This window comes from Zootoca vivipara, chromosome 4 (genome assembly GCF_965207765.1).
Source record: "Zootoca vivipara chromosome 4, rZooViv2.hap1.1, whole genome shotgun sequence".
NCBI classification, from domain to species: domain Eukaryota; kingdom Metazoa; phylum Chordata; class Lepidosauria; order Squamata; family Lacertidae; genus Zootoca; species Zootoca vivipara.
The window spans coordinates 90,251,968-90,269,134 of NC_142587.1; the positions used below are offsets into that span (position 1 = coordinate 90,251,968).

The window sequence follows — 17,167 nt, forward strand, 5'->3', positions numbered from 1 at the left end:
TGATTTGGGGGGGGGGATTTTGTTTTGCCCATAGAAACACATTAATTGAATTTCAATGCATTCCTATGGGAAACCACGATTTGCTAGACAAATTTTTCATAAAACAAATTCGTCTAGCGAGGCAACCTCCGCTCGAAAAATCCTTTTGTTAAGCGGAAATTTCGTTAAGCAGGGCATTCGTTAAGCGAGGCACCACTGTAAATGTATTTTGTTAGCAGACTTTTTAAAGTTTTATTTTTAATGCAGGTATTTATAACAACTGCAAGTGCAAAGCACAATTCTAAATGGGGACTTCCCTCTTTTCTTTGCAAGAGATGGCAATGCCTCTTCTAAGATGAAGTGTTTTGCTGTAACTGCGGTGTAGTGCTTAGAGTGTCAGAGAAGGCCTGAGTGGACCCAGATTCAAATCTGTGACTCCATGGAAGCATATCCCGATAGTTTGTGGCTTCTCCTGTGGCCTACAGTAGTGAGTCTGGGTTTTGAATACTGGCTTACTAGCCAATGCTTTGGCTTAGAAGACTTTTGTCATGTCCCCCACTTTTCAGACATGGCTCTGGATCTCTGGACCATTGTGTTTGTACTGTGCCGAAAGGCTTTACCGCTACATCTGTAGTAGCAACAAACCTGTCACGATAACTGCGGCCGTCAGCCACCCCTGCGATGTCCTTGAGGTGCGGATGGTGAAGGAGGACTTCAAAGCCAGACCTGGACAGGTGAGCTAATGGTCGGATGCTATTCCCGGCCACTGAACTCTTGTGTTCTGAACATCAGAAGAGCCTGCTAGATCAGGCCAGTGTTCTCACATGCCTCTGGGAAACCAGCAAGCAGGACCGGAACTCGAGAGCATTTCCCCCTCCTCTGGCTTCCAGGAACTGTATTCCAAAGCGTTGCTGCCTCCAACTGTGGAGGCAGAGAATGGCCATCATGGTTAGTAGACATTGATTCCCTTATCTTCCTTGGATTTGTCTAATCTCCTTTGAAAGCCACCCACATCAGTGACCGTCATTGGTTCCTGGAGGTGCAAGTTCCACAGTTTAGCACTGCACGGTGCGGAAAAAAATCACTTCGTTTTGCATCTTCTGAGTCTTGGTAGACCACAAACTTGACATGAGTCAACAGTGTGATGCAGCAGCTAAAAAAGCCAATGCAATTCTGGGCTGCATCAATAGGAGTATAGCATCTAGATCAAGGGAAGTAATAGTACCACTGTATTCTGCTCTGGTCAGACCTCACCTGGAGTACTGTGTCCAGTTCTGGGCACCACAGTTCAAGAAGGATACTGACAAGCTGGAACGTGTCCAGAAGAGGGCAACCAAAATGTTCAAAGGCCTGGAAATGATACCTTATGAGGAATGGCTTAGGGAGCTGGGTATGTTTAGCCTGGAGGAGAGAAGGTTAAGGGGTGATATGATAGCCATGTTCAAATATATAAAAGGATGTCATATAGAGGAGGGAGAAAGGTTGTTTTCTGCTGCTCCAGAGAAGCGGACACGGAGCAATGGATTCAAACTACAAGAAGGAAGATTCCACCTAAACATTAGGAAGAACTTCCTGACAGTAAGAGCTGTTCAGCAGTGGAATTTGTTCCCAAGGAGTGTGGTGGAGTCTCCTTCTTTGGAGGTCTTTAAGCAGAGGTGTGACAGCCATCTGTCAGGAATGCTTTGATGGTGTTTCCTGCTTTGCAGGGGGTTGGACTGGATGGCCCTTGTGGTCTCTTCCAACTCTATGATTCTATGATTCTTCAGGCTTCATCTTTGTTGGATGTCCATGAGGTCTAGTATTACATGTGAGTGAGAAGATGCAGGAGAGTGGGGTAGGAGCGGAAACTGGAATTAAGGTTAGGCTGCAAACCCAATCCATGTGTTCTCAGAGAGAGCCAAACTCAGTAAAAACTGAGTGTTTAAGACCATAGCTGGATCAGGCCAGGGGTCCGTCTCAGCTAACACCCTGCTTCCAAGAGTGCCAACCCAGGGGCTTCTGCAGGGCCGTCTTAAGCTCATCGGGCGCCCTGGTGCAGGGATCCCTCAGGCACCCCCCACCCCCACTCTTAAAAAAAAAAAAACACCGGGGACCGGTGTTTGGAAGAGGGCTCCTCCTGAGCTGTTGTGGGAGCCGTTGTGGGAGCGCACAGCCTTGGAGGGGAGGGGATGCAAGCAGGCTCTGGGGAGCAGTGCGGGGAGAGAAGGAGCAAGGCAGCAGCGAACCAGGGCCGAGCAGGGACTGTGTGCCTCGCAAGGAGAAACGGATACAGGATCCCCCCCAGCCCAGCCCAGCCCCCGTCTTTGTCTCCATTTCCCTCCTCGACTTACCCGCCAGCTCGTTCGGCTCCAGCCAGCTGTCGGCATCGATCCCACACAGCACAAAGTAGTGCACAAAGCGGCAGGGCGCCGAGCTTGAGCCAGGCCCGGGGGCGCCTCACTACCGCTCATCCCTCTGCCGGCGTCTGCGCTCTCTCTCGGGCAGGATCCCAAGCAACAGGGGCAGTGCCGCTAACGCAGCAGCACCAGCAGCAGCGCTCCTTCCATGGTGCAAGTCTGGCCGGCTGACGGCCTCCCTTGCCGCGGGGAGCACAGCCGAGCAGGAGGAAGACGAGGACGTGGCGCCGGCGGTAGCTGAGGCTGCAGCCAGTGCTCGGGCCCCGCTAGGCACCTTCCTGCCATCGCCTCCTTGCTGCGTTTCATTGGTAGAGCTGCTGCCATGTGGCATCACCTCTACCAATGAAACGCAGCGCCGGGGTGAGGGATGACCCTGGCACTGCAGAGCGGAACAGGGTCCTAGTGCCCCTGCTCCGCTCGTTTACCTCTCTCCCCCGAGTGGCGTGGCTGGCGGGCGTCCAGGAGGAGGGAAAGGGAGGCTGCCGCGCAGCTCCCCCACTTGCTGGGGCGCCCCTCAGAGCCCCTCAGCGCCCCCTCAGCGCCCCAGCGCCATGGTGCCCCGCGCCACTAGGGCCAATGGGCGAGCCGGCCCTGGGCTTCTGGGAAGACAACAGGCAAGGCAAGAAGACTATCTCTTCCCAGCAACTAGTATTTGCTGGGTTGGGACCCATTTACACTATACATTTAAAGCGATATCATAGAATCATAGAGTTGGAAGGGACGCCAATGTTCCCAAGTGCAGGAATCTCAGCTAAAGCATCCATGACAGATGGCCACCCAACCTCTGCTTGAAAACCTCCAAGGTAGGAGAGTCCCCAACCTCCTGAGGGAGACCGTTTCACTGTTGAACATCTCTATCTTGATGTAAATGCATCAGCAGAGCCAATTCCATACTCCTGCTCCAAAAAAACCAAATGCCACTTGGTGATCCCCCCAAGTATGGAGCAGATGAGCTTTTGTGGCTGAGCACTTCCAACATTTAAATCACATCTCTGAATAAATGTTGTTAAGCCTAGCTGTACCATAGCAGCAGTTTATACTGGGCTCCTTGTATTGATACTCAAAATGTGTTGGTTTTTTGCCGCATATTTGGATAATAAAATCCAATGGTAATCATGTTGCAAAGAGGAAAACAACTACCAGACTTTTAGAAGACAGCCCTGTTCAGGGAGGCTTTTAATGTTTAATAGATTACTGTGTTTTATTTTTCTGTTGGAAGCCGCCCAGAGTGGCTGGGGAAACCCAGCCAGATGGGTGGGGTATAAATAATAAATTATTATTATTATTATTATTATTATTATTATTATTATTATTATTATTATCCACCCCACAAACTCCAGTGCCAAATATCGCTAGAAACACCAGCCATCTAATAAAACAACAGCTTGAGAGAAAGCAATTGGAGTGGGCGCGTTATGTATGAATGCTTAAAAGGAACTATGCTGCAACAAAGCATTTTACAAATGAGGTCAGAGGAATAAAATCTGCAGAGCTAAAACAAACAGGGTTGGGGAATCTGATTGGGAGTCTGAGTTTCTGGAGGGAAGTGGGGAAGACTTAGTGCATATTAGAAGCAGCATCTCTAAGAGACATCTTTGCCATTTCAGTACATCATTCTGCATTGTCCCAGCGTGTCATCGGTAGAAAGCCACCCATTCACCCTAACTCTGGTAAGGAATAACTTTTAATATTTGTGCTATTGGTATTTGCTCTCTACGCATCTGTGGCAAACGAATGCGCCGATATTTTCCTTTGTCAAATTTGCTGGTTCGTTTTGTACCCCGTCACCAATTAGAACGTTGTTGCTCAGAGCTGTTCACATGCACCATCTTCTTGTAAGCCTCACAATAACCCTGTAAGGCAGGGCAGTATTTTCTCCCCACCCCCACTGGGAATGAGCCTGAGAGTGTGTGTCTCCTGTGAACTAACATGGTGGCTTTAGGAAATAGGTGAGATTGAACACGGATGAAACACCAGAATCATATCTAGGTATGCCCTACCTGAGTCCTGGGCAGGATCTATATAGATCTGCTTAATGTTATTAGAACAGTATTAGCTATATTGTTCTAAAACATCACAGGGCGTACTTGTAAAAATAAAGCTTTTTTAAAAACCTTTGTTTCTTTCGTCAAAATGCTGTCTCCCTACTGCCGGTTGCTGGTTGCTCTGCAGCAGCCTGTGGTGTCCCATTTTTATAATGCATTATGAACGTTAAAAGTAGGATGCCATGTGTCCATATGGTTATTGAAACCCATTTTTAACCTTTCCTTAATGTTAAAAGCCATGAGTGGCACAATAGCAGTGTCCCAACTCACATGACATGGCTGTGATAGTTTGACGGCCCTGCAGGCAGTGGTGGAGGGTGTCCTTTGGGACTAATAATAATAATAATAATAACAACAACAACAACAACAATAATAATAGTGGCAGCAAATGTGACGGGAAGAGTTAGAGGCCAAACAAAACAAAAAAGTCCACAAGGAATGAAGAATATTTAAAGAATATTTGAAGAATCATGGTCCTGGCAGACCTAGACTGAGCCTTGTAGTATATAAAGGTAATTGACAATCTACATAGAAATACGATAAAAAATAGAAGAAAAAAGTTACTGTGCGGTAAAAGTGTATTTAACTGTTAACATATAATGAGAATGTTTGGAAGTCTTTTAAAACCTCAACTACTTTTTCTTCTTTATCTTTATCTTTTCTTTTCTTTCTTTCATTCTTTCCTTTTCTTTCTTTTCCCCCCTTTTCATAAATTGTAGTGTCATGTGTATTGTGAGTTATACAAAGTATCCTTGCTTCAGTTGCCATCATTTTCTTTTTTGTTACAAACAAAAACAGAGTGTTGTATAGACGTATATTTTTAAAAAAATATAAAGATTGAAATGAATCTCACTAATAATAATAATAATAATAATAATAATAATAATAATATGCCACCCATCTGACTGGGTTGCCCCAGCCACTCTGGGTGTCCCCCAACAAATATTAAAAACACAATAAAACATCAACCATTTAAAGCTTCCCTGTACAGGGCTGCCTTCAGATGTCTTCTAAAAGTCATATATAGCTGTTTATTTGCTTGACATCTGACAGGAGGGTGTTCCACAGGGTGGGCATTAATACTGAGACGTCGCTCTGCCTGGTTTCCTGTAATCTCACTTCTCGCAGGGAGGGAACCGCCAGAAGGCCCTCTGAGCTGGACCTCCGTGTCTGGGCAGAACGATGGGGGTGGAGATGCTCCTTCAGGTATACAGGGCCAAAGAGATTCCATTTGGATAATTTGTACTTCTGTTCTTCAGCCAAAAAGTCCAATCAAAACGAGACAATCCTTAGCCACAGGCTCACAACCTAAAAAGGACACGTCCCTCGAGAGATGCAAGCCTTTGCCATTCCCTCTCCGAAGCTGGCTGGCAGATTCCCCAGTGCGTACCTTCTATGCCACTACAGTAGTAGGAGTCAGTGCTTGGGGAAGAGAAGCCTAAATGTGTCGCTGGAATTCTGACCTCCTGCTTTGTATTTCCGGCAATACTGTGAGCCTCTTAATTGCATGTCTGCTACTTTTGAACAAAATACAATTTTGTTGTTGTTTTTAATGGCATTCCAATGACGGGTGAGACTTCAGAAACCTCTAACCCCTTTTTTTCTGCCCAGCCAAAGGAACGGACAGAAATTTTCCTCTAAAAAAAATCCTAGGTCGTGTTGTGCCTGGGGCTGCTCTTTTGCCTAGAGATTTGTATGTGTGAGTGCCCCCTGCTTTGAGTGTAATGCGAGACTTGGGGCTGCGCTCATAGAAAATGTAGGCAATATATTAATACTGTCGTCTGCCTCCCCTCCCGCTCCTGTCTGACCTACTTGCGCTGACTAAGTAGCAACACTGGCAGCATGAGAATTTTTGCCAGCTTTCTCAGCATACTTTAGTTTCTCTTGTATCCCACTATTTCCCCCCGAAAAATGATGTGATGCTGACTCAGTCTCTCTGCCATCTCCAGCCTGGTGCTCTCTGGATGCTGCCTACAACTGATGGGATTTGTAGCCCCGAAACCTCTGGAGGGCACCAGGTTGGAGAATGCTGTGATAGAGGATGCAAGTTGGTAGCAAGGGTGGATAAGCACCACTGAAGATGGGAGTTGTAGTCCTATCAGCCCTGCTGGCTGCAGCTGATGCAAGTTAGGAACATAGAACCATAGAATTGTACTCCCAAGAGCGGTACCATTTATTTATTTTTTAAGTTGGCAATCCTGCTGCTGCCATGTAGTTTATATAAAGATGCCTCAGGTTATGCAGGTTATGCATTTGCAGCAATGTGTAGCATTGGGTTTGGTTTAGGTTGGTTTAGGTCAGGCATCCCCAAACTTCGGCCCTCCAGATGTTTTGGACTACATTTCCCATCTTCCTCGACCACTGGTTCTGTTAGCTAAGGATCATGGGAGTTGTAGGCCAAAACATCTGGAGGGCCGCAGTTTGGGGATGCCTGGTTTAGGTTGATCAAATTTATACACTGCTTCTTACTTAAAAAGAAGGAGCGCCAAAGTTATTTGCAACCCCCCAAAAACAAAAATACTGTACAATAATGCCACCATTTCTCCTCATAGGGCTCAGTGCCTTTCAGGACCCCTACGTATGATTCTCCCCAGCAAAGTATTTGATAAAATTACAAATACCTAAATATAGACGGGCATTTACCCTTGTATTGCCATCTGCCTTATTGCAGGGAAGATTCGCAGGTAAACCATATGCGGAACGAGTCTGCCCCTGCGGCCTGCCGGCGGTAGAATCTGCCTCTCACGTTTTTATAATGACATACGCTGGGCTTTCATTTACCCGGTTATACAAAATTCTTTAAATGAATTCCAATGTCTTAAACTCCTTGTAGAGGATACGGACCCTGAGATTACGCTAAAAGTGGCCAAATTCTGTGCAGCAGCCATGAAGCTCAGAGAACAAGCGGTGCTACCGCAATGAATAAGACCCCAAATGGTAATCTTTAGGCTATATTTTAGTGTCCTAGTTCCAATTTATACATTTTTAATGCTGCTGTGCTGTATACATATATATGTGTGTGCAGGCGCGATGCTAGGGCTTTTTGCGCCCTAAGCAAAACACTTTCTGGCGCCCCCCGGGCGCATGCATCATGACGCACGCACACACGCCGCTGATGCCCCTGTGTCCCCTCCATTGGTGGGAGGAGCACGGGCCAAGGGGGGAGCTCGGCGCCCTCCCGCCTGTGGCTTCTCAGCAGCGGCGGCTGCAGCAGCGCCCATAGCTGAAGGCTTCAGCTGCGGGCGCTGCTGCCGCTTGCTCACTGCAGCCTCTGGGGAGCTCACAGCATCCCCTCCGTGGGCAGGAGGGCACTGAGCTCTCCTTTTGGCTCACGCTCCTCCCGCCTATGGAGGGGACGCTGGGGGCTCCTCGGCGAGCGAGCGGGTGGGCGACGGCGGCAGCGCCCATAGCTGAAGGCTTCGGCTGCGGGCGCTTGCCGCCACTACCGCCGCCGCTCGCTCGCTGCGGCCTCCGCCGCTGGGGAGTTCTAGGTGTCTCCTCCATAGGCGGGAGGAGCACAAGTGCGCGCCTTGGGAGGGCGGCGGTGGCACGGGGGTTTTGCGGGGCAGGCTCGGCAGCGCCCCCTCCATTTTCGCGCCCTAAGCAATGTCCTGTTGTTGTTTAGTCGTTTAGTCGTGTCCGACTTTTCGTGACCCCATGGACCATAGCACGCCAGGCACTCCTGTCTTGCACTGCCTCCCGCAGTTTGGTCAAACTCATGTTCGTAGCTTCGAGAACACTGTCCAACCACCTTGTCCTCTGACGTCCCCTTCTCCTAGTGCCCTCAATCTTTCCCAACATCAGGGTCTTTTCCAAGGATTCTTCTCTTCTCATGAGGTGGCCAAAGTATTGGAGCCTCAGCTTCACGATCTGTCCTTCCAGGGAGCACTCAGGGCTGATTTCCTTAAGAATGGATAGGTTTGATCTTCTTGCAGTCCATGGGACTCTCAAGAGTCTCCTCCAGCACCATAATTCAAAAGCATCAGTTCTTCGGCGATCAGCCTTCTTTATGGTCCAGCTCTCACTTCCATACATCACTACTGGGAAAACCATAGCTTTAACTATACGGACCTTTGTCGGCAAGGTGATGTCTCTGCTTTTTAAGATGCTGTCTAGGTTTGTCATTGCTTTTCTCCCAAGAAGCAGGCGTCTTTTAATTTCGTGACTGCTGTCACCATCTGCAGTGATCAAGGAGCCCAAGAAAGTAAAATCTCTCACTGCCTCCATTTCTTCCCCTTCTATTTGCCAGGAGGTGATGGGACCAGTGGCCATGATCTTGGTTTTTTTGATGTTGAGCTTCAGACCATATTTTGCGCTCTCCTCTTTCACCCTCATTAAAAGGTTCTTTAATTCCTCCTCACTTTCTGCCATCAAGGTTGTGTCATCTGCATATCTGAGGTTGTTGATATTTCTTCCGGCAATCTTAATTCCTGCTTGGGATTCATCTAGTCCAGCCTTTCGCATGATGAATTCTGCATATAAGTTAAATAAGCAGGGAGACAATACACAACCTTGTCGTACTCCTTTCCCAATTTTGAACCAATCAGTTATTCCATATCCAGTTCTAACTGTAGCTTCTTGTCCCACATAGAGATTTCTCAGGAGACAGATGAGGTGATCAGGCACTCCCATTTCTTTAAGAACTTGCCATAGTTTGCTGTGGTCGACACAGTCAAAGGCTTTTGCATAGTCAATGAAGCAGAAGTAGACATTTTTCTGGAACTCTCTAGCTTTCTCCATAATCCAGCGCATGTTTGCTATTTGGTCTCTGGTTCCTCTGCCCCTTCGAAATCCAGCTTGCACTTCTGGGAGTTCTCGGTCCACATACTGCCTAAGCCTGCCTTGTAGAATTTTAAGCATAACCTTGCTAGCGTGTGAAATGAGCGCAATTGTGCGGTAGTTGGAGCATTCTTTGGCACTGCCCTTCTTTGGAATTGGGATGTAGACTGATCTTCTCCAATCCTCTGGCCATTGCTGAGTTTTCCAAACTTGCTGGCATATTGGGTGTAGCACCTTAACAGCATCATCTTTTAAAATTTTAAATAGTTCAGCTGGAATATCATCACTTCCACTGGCCTTGTTATTAGCAGTGCTTTCTAAGGCCCATTTGACTTCACTCTGCAAGATGTCTGGCTCAAGGTCAGCAACCACACTACCTGGGGTGTACGAGACCTCCATATCTTTCTGGTATAATTCCTCTGTGTATTCGTGCCACCTCTTCTTGATGTCTTCTGCTTCTGTTAGGTCCTTACCACTTTTGTCCTTGATTATGGTAATCTTTGTACGAAATGTTCCTTTCATATCTCCAATTTTCTTGAACAGATCTCTGGTTTTCCCCATTCTATTGTTTTCCTCTATTTCTTTGCATTGCTCATTTAAGAAGACCCTCTTGTCTCTCCTTGCTGTTTTTTGGAAATCTGCATTCAGTTTCCTGTATCTTTCCCTATCTCCCTTGCATTTTGCTTGCCTCCTCTCCTCCGCTATTCGTAAGGCCTCGTTGGACAGCCATTTTGCCTTCTTGCATTTCCTTTCTAAGCAATGTCCTAGTCCACCTAAATGGACGCACCGGGCCTGTATGTGTGCATTGTTCCTGTTGTGTAAATTTTAGTGTATTATCTTTGTGTTTTATGATTTTTATGATTCTTCTGATTTTGTAAGCTGGTCTGTGACCGTAAGAATAAATTCAATTCAATAAGCCTTTCAGGACCCCTATGTATGATGTATTTTCACTTCTTTTAGCTTCCATTCTGAAGTGACCATTAATGGCCCTCCAGATGTCGCTGAACTACAACTCCCATCATCCCTAGCCATGGCCCATGCTTACTAGTACTGATGGGAGTTGTAGTTCAGCACCATCTGGAGGGCCCAAGGCTTTCCATTCCTGCAGTAGTGCATGCATGAATAACTTGTTTCTGAGTACCAAATTATCTCCTAAGAAGTGGCTCTGAGATTCCCGAGTACCTTGTCCCCATTGGCAATTAGTGTGGTGATTCTTCCCACCCCAATTCCCCCATGCAGCGGCTGATAGTTCTCCAGCATTCATTTTCAGAAAGCAATCCTCTACTTACAGGCTTCCCCAACCTAGTGCCCTCTAAGCTGTTTTGGCCTGAAGCTTCATGGCTATGTTGTCTGGGGCTGATGGGAATTGTAGTTCAAAAATAATTGGAGAGTACTAGGTTGGGAAAGGCTGATCAGTTTTAACAGGTATCCAATAGAGCATCCTTTTTTAAAATATAAATAGCTTCAGCCTTATAGCCAGTGACAAAGTGCATATGACTCCCATCACAGCTGTGAGTTTTCTTTTGTGTGAACGTCAGGCTTGGCTGCTTGCTGGCTGTTTGGGCTCTGTGTGACCTCAGCAGTTGCTGTGAATCCTGAGAGTTATTTTAGTAACAAAGAAGCTCATTTTATATCATGGGAAATCTCTATATCTATATCTATATCTATAAAGGTAAAGGTAAAGGTACCCCTGACCATTAGGTCCAGTTGCGGACGGCTCTGGGGTTGTGGCGCTCATCTTGCACTATAGACCGAGGGAGCCGGTGTTTGTCCACAGACAGGTTCCAGGTCATGTGGCCAGCATGACTAAGCCACTTCTGGCGAACCAGAGCAGTGCACGGAAACGCCGTTTACCTTCCCCCCCAGAGCGGTACCTATTTATCTACTTGCACTTTGACGTGCTTTCAAACTGCTAAGTGGGCAGGAGCTGGGACAGAACAACAGGAGCTCACCCCTTCACGTGGATTTGAACCACCAACCTTCTGATCGGCAAGCCCTAGGCTCTGTGGTTTAGACCACAGCGCCACCTGCGTCCCTTCATCTATATTTATATCATCTATATCATCTATATCTATATATCGATGCATAAAAATCACCCCTGCCTTCATCCGGCTACCAGAGCAACAGATGGAAGGAATCAAGCACAAATTTTGTATAATCGAAGGGGCACACCAGATCAAGGTGAAGATGTTTGGTCCTTATTTGTGGTGTGCCTTGGTGGGAATGAAGTGCTTCTTCCCTCATCTTTTTCTGTCTGTTCTGTGACCTTCATAAGCAGAGTTAGTTGTAGAAAATGCAGGTGTTTGTACATCCCTTGTTTTCTGCTGCCCCAGAGGGGAAGGCCCTAACCAATGGATTCAAATTACAAGAAAGGAGATTCCAACTAAACATTAGGAAGAAGCTTTTAATGGTAAGATCTGCTTGACAGGGGAACAGACTACCTTGAAAGTGGTTGGCCCCTTCTTCACTGGAAGTTGGATGTCCATCTGTCTGGGATTCTTCAGGGGATCAGACTAGATTATTCTACAGTTTTATGATCTACAGTAGTTGGTGGGCTGCAGACTTCAGAGTTAGCTTGAATATTAGTTTTGCCACTCTCTTCCCTCATGATAGGCATTTGTTTGCAGGAGCTGCGTTAAACAAGTAATTTGGGATTAGTTTCTGAAACTAAACTCTATTATTTTTGTGTGTTGTTTATTTAGAATTGATATTACCTGACACTTGTTGGAGAACTGGCTGTGTGCATGTTTTATTGACAACGTTGCCAACTTATCAATTGGCCTCTGTAGCTGTGCTGCTAGTAGTAGCTTGACAAGTGTAAAGGTAAAAGGACCCCTGACCATTAGGTCCAGTCGTGACCGACTCTGGGGTTGCACGCTCATCTCGCATTATTGGCCGAGGGAGCTGGCGTATAGCTTCCAGGTCATGTGGCCAGCATGACAAAGCCGCTTCTGGCAAACCAGAGCAGCACATGGAAACGCCGTTTACCTTCCCGCTGTAGTGGTTCCTATTTATCTACTTGCATTTTTGACATGCTTTCGAACTGCTAGGCTGGCAGTAGCTGGGACCAAACAACGGGAGCTCACCCCGTCACAGGGATTCGAACCGCCGACCTTCTGATCAGCAAGCCCTAGGCTCAGTGGTTTAACCACAACGCCACCTGGGTCCCACAGCTTGACAAGTGACATTTAGCCAAAGTTGATCATGTTTATGGCTATACTGTCAACAGCTGATTCGTACACATCCAGCCGCTCTCTCACAAGCAACGAGAGCGGAACACGACCATTTTTGTGGCAAGAGGTGCGTGAAACTATCCTAAGACAGCATGTTTTGTTTTGTGGGCTTAAACAAATATAAAAATAAATCTTGGCCTGCATGGATCTTAAGGATTTCCATGGAAATTTGGCAGTGCAAGCTCTCTATAAACAGAGATGTGCCGTATATAAACACATAGCAGGTCTTTATACATTCACCAGCTGAAACCTTATTCCCTTCATAAATGAATATTCCCTGATTGCACAGAGACAGCCTGTGAATACAAATTATATGTGCATCAACTTTGTTCAGCAAGAACTATGGGTGAAAGTGAAGCATTCTGGCGGTGGGGCCAGAAGGCAAGAGCTCTTCCGCCCCCACTGGCCTGCTCCAAGCTTTCAGATTTATCAATATATTGACCTGGTTCAAAGCTATAGAGAATCTCTATAGCTCAACAGTGTAAGTGCAGGCTTTGAATGCAAAAGGTTCCTGGTTCAAGCCTACATCAAGCTTGCTAAAATGTAGAAGACTGAATCAGATAAGTGCTGGAGATACAAAGAGGTGAAGGGAACATTCTTTCATATGTGGTGGACTTGTAAATGGGCAAAAGCGTATTGGGAAATGATTCATAATGAATTGAAAAAAATGTTTAATAGTACTTTCCCCCCCAAAAACCCACAGAGTCCTTTCTGTTGAGGATAATTCAGACTGATATTTCGAGGTGTCAAAAAAAAAGGTTATTTTTGTATGCCACTACGCCGGCCTCTGTTTCGTTAGCCCCCAAATAGAAAACGAGCGAGGGCCCAACTAAAGAAGAGTGGCAACTTAAGCTCTCGCAGAATATGCACAGCTTGCAGACTTAGAATAAGATATCAGGAAGAACATATGTTTAGAGAAGATTGGAAAACGTTTTTTGAATATATGGGAAAAAATTGTGTACAGCTGAAAACGCTGGCAGCATTAAGATAAATTCAACAGTGTGAATAAGTTTTGATGGATGCAATAATGGAATGCTGAATGACATAGTTTTTTGTAAAATATGCAGGGATTTATGATATGTAAAATGAACCATGGAAAGAGGAAAGGGGAAATCACTGATTTCTTAAGGATGTAAAAATGAGCATTTTAAATTGTAAAACATAAAATTTAATAAAAAATAAAAATAATAATTTATATTATACACACACACACACACAAAAGTTCCTGGTTCAATCCCAGCCAGCTCCCTATAACAAATTTTAGAAAGGGACAAAGGAAGCTGTGTGTTCTCTTTGCTGTTTGGATTCGCCTCGTGTGGTACAATGGATCAGTGTGTCTTGCTGTTAACCAGAAGGTTGGTTGTTTAAGCCCAACCAGGGACGGCTGTGGGCAGGACCACTGCATTGCAGGGGGTTGAGCTAGATGACCCATAGGGTCCCTTCCAACTCCTATGATTCTATGCTATAATGCTGAACTACTCTCATCCTCCTAATGTTAGAACCAATGTAAGCTTCCCTCCTGCATGCACACAAGGGGAATTTAAAGCTTTCCGCCACAGTTTCCTGTTACATCTAAATGCAGGAAACCGTGGTTGGTTTTAACCCTATTTAGTGTGAACGAACCAAGATCTAGCCAGGGTTTCTGATCTAACGGTTGGGAGATTCACAAAACACACCCCCAACACATATGTTAAATGGCTGCAATGGGGTTGTGTGGGGTAGCCTAACTTCAGCCAGTGGCACACACCTCCCAACATCCCACAGGGGAAATGTACCTGAATGGGTTACTTCCGGGTTTCGGCGCTCACACATGCGCAGAAGCACTAAATTGCACTTTGTGCATGCGCAGAAGCGCCGAATCACGACCCGTGCATGCGCAGATGCAGCGCTGCGGGTTGCGAACATTGCGGGTTGTGAACGTGACTCCCGTACGGATCATGTTTGCAACCTGAGCATCCACTGTATGGTATATATATCTTTGTGTTTTTATATTGCAAACTGCCCTGCAATCTTTGGGTGAAGGGCAGTATAGAAATGTAATCACTTGACGGGCTGGTGGCTGCAGTAGTCTTGATGGGACGCAGTTGGTACAGCATTACACAGATGAAAGATGCAAGAGAACATGGCACATGTGTGTGTATGTGTTTACACTGTATTAGCCAAAACTTGGATTCTCCCTGTCTAGTTTGTAGATGACATTTCCTTCTGCGGGATTTATCAGCAGAGCAAGGTATCCAAGAATCCCCGAAGGAGCCCTGAGGATCTGTAGACAGTGTTGAAATATGCTTCCTAAACTCCGAAGGGGAGAGGAGGGGAATCTGGCTTTTTACGAGTAATTTGTTAAAGTGATGCCACTGGAGTGTTCCGTGGGAATCGGGCAAGCAGGGTTAGTGTGGCGTGCATGTATTTCAATTAGCAATATCCTGCCTTAGAAAAAGCACTAAACTATGTCAAAAAATAACAATCAACATCTAAAAAAAAAGTGTTGATGGCAGACAAAGTGTTGAGAAAAAGGCTTATAAATGCTCAAATGCAGTCCTTGCAAACCATAAGCATAGCTGCCAAGTTATCCCTTTTTTACAGGGATTTTCCCTTATGCTGAATAGGCTTCCTCGCGAGAAAAGGGAAAACTTGGCAGCTATGACCATAAGAAAGGCAAGAGTTTGGCAAAAGGGGTGTTGGTGGTGGTTTCAACTAAGCTTTACATGTTGTAGACCCATTGGAAGTAATGAACCTGACCAAGTCCATTAATTTCAATGGGTTTACTTTGAGTAAAACATAGTTGAATTTCACCCAGGTTGTCTGGTACCTTTAGGTAAGCCACTGTTCTTTCAGCACCATCTCCCTCCCACCATTCGCAGTACTGAGGTTGATTATACTGGTCTACCTTACAGGGCTGTTGTACTTCTTACTATGTTTTATTATGTCTTTATCATTATTGTTCTGTAATATGGTTTTAATGCCCTGGGATCTTTTGATAAAGGGTGGTATATCAATCAATCAATAAAATCAACAAAATAAAAATATGATGATGATGATAATAATAATAGTAATTGCTGAAATGGTTATAGCAATCTTAGTCAATTGGCCATGTGCTTTTGTCAACTGATAGCTCCATTAATTAAGTCTCCATTTATTGAATGATGATGATGATTGCTGAAGTGGTTATAGTACTGTAATCTTAGTCAATTGGTCATGTGCTTTTGTCAACTGATAGCTCCATTAATTAAATCTCCAGGCGAGAGAAGGAAGAATAAATAATAATAATTAGGAAAAAAATCACACCCGGTTTGCTTCTATATGATACATACAGAGGCATCCCCCCCATAGCTGCCAAGTTATCCTTTTTTAAAAGGGATTTTCCCTTATGCTGAATAGGCTTCCTCGCGAGAAAAGGGAAAACTTGGCAGCTATGATCCCCCCTCCTCTCTTTCCCAGGAGGGCTCTGTCTTTAAAATGAAAACAAGGGACTCTTAAGATAATTGATGCTATGTCCCAAAGGAAGCTACCTTACATTAATCAGGATGCTTGTCTATCTAGTCAGTGTAATCTGACTGATGACAGCTCTCCAGGGTCTCAGGAGAAGATAGATCTTTCCCATCACCTAGTACCTGTTGGTCGCTGTTTTTTATTGGGTACCTGGGACCTACGGTTCTTCCTCCCATACCAAATTCTGCATTTCTGCATAATTCTCTTTTCTGGCCAGGCAGCTCTGGTTTTTGTGGGCTCTTTCGTCTTGTGCCTTTTCAGGGGGATCTCTCTCTCTCTCTCTCTCTCTCTCTCTCTCTCTCTCTCTCTCTCTCTCTCTCTCTCTCTGTGTGTGTGTGTGTGTGTGTAACCAAGCATCCTCTCATTCATTCAAATAAATGTCCAGTATCCCATTTCCATTTTTTAAAAAGACCCTGTAATTTAGAGGAAATATTGTTTAACAGAAAGTAGAGTAGATAGTTCGTATTGATAGATGGTTTGAAGTAATATTTTCTTCTAGTGTGTGACCAGCAAATTAGAATAGAAATGATAGAATAGAAATCAGAAGTCTCTCTTTTGTAATTTTTTTGCTAATGTTTCTCTGTTTCTGCTTTGCTTCCCCCCATCTCTTTTTCTCTTTTCTCTCTCTTTTTCTCTATTATCTCTTTTCACTTTCGATTCTCTTTTGTTTTGTTTTGTCTCAGTTGTAATCTTATCTCGTATTACAGGGAAATCTAAATAAAAATCTTATTGCAAGAAAAGAAGAGGCCTTCACATGTTATTGATGTATTGCTAATTACTCCCCCCCCCCAACAACTGCATATCAACATGCTTCATTTTATTCCCCCCTCCCCCCCCAGTGCCCAACAGCTTCCGAAGCAACTTTTGGAGTCCATGTTAAGGTCGTTGGCGACTGGACAGGTAGGTGAATGTTGGTTTAATCTCTCTCTTAACAGATGACTTTGACCTGAAACCCCCTTTCCTCAGCAGCTTCCATCTAGATGAGGAACGGCTTAGGGAGCTGGGTATGTTTAGCCTGGAGAAGAGAAGGTTAAGGGGTGATATGATAGCCATGTTCAAATATATAAAAGGATGTCATATAGAGGAGGGAGAAAGGTTGTTTTCTGCTGCTCCAGAGAAGCGGACACGGAGCAATGGATTCAAACTACAAGAAAGAAGATTCCACCTAAACATTAGGAAGAACTTCCTGACAGTAAGAGCTGTTCGGCAGTGGAATTTGCTCCCAAGGAGTGTGGTGGAGCCTCCT

The 17,167-nt window shown here is 45.4% G+C and overlaps 1 protein-coding gene across 2 annotated transcripts in view; it reads left to right on the top strand.

The window, feature by feature from the left end:
* NOX4 (NADPH oxidase 4) overlaps positions 1-17,167 on the top strand; it is a 91,731-nt gene that overhangs the window by 30,048 nt on the left and 44,516 nt on the right. For both annotated transcript variants that reach the window (XM_035116490.3, XM_060273886.2), the window contains exons 10-12: positions 546-713; positions 3,983-4,045; positions 16,761-16,821. In XM_035116490.3, coding sequence (XP_034972381.3) covers positions 546-713; positions 3,983-4,045; positions 16,761-16,821 — 292 coding nt within the window. The remainder of the gene's footprint in view (positions 1-545; positions 714-3,982; positions 4,046-16,760; positions 16,822-17,167) is intronic.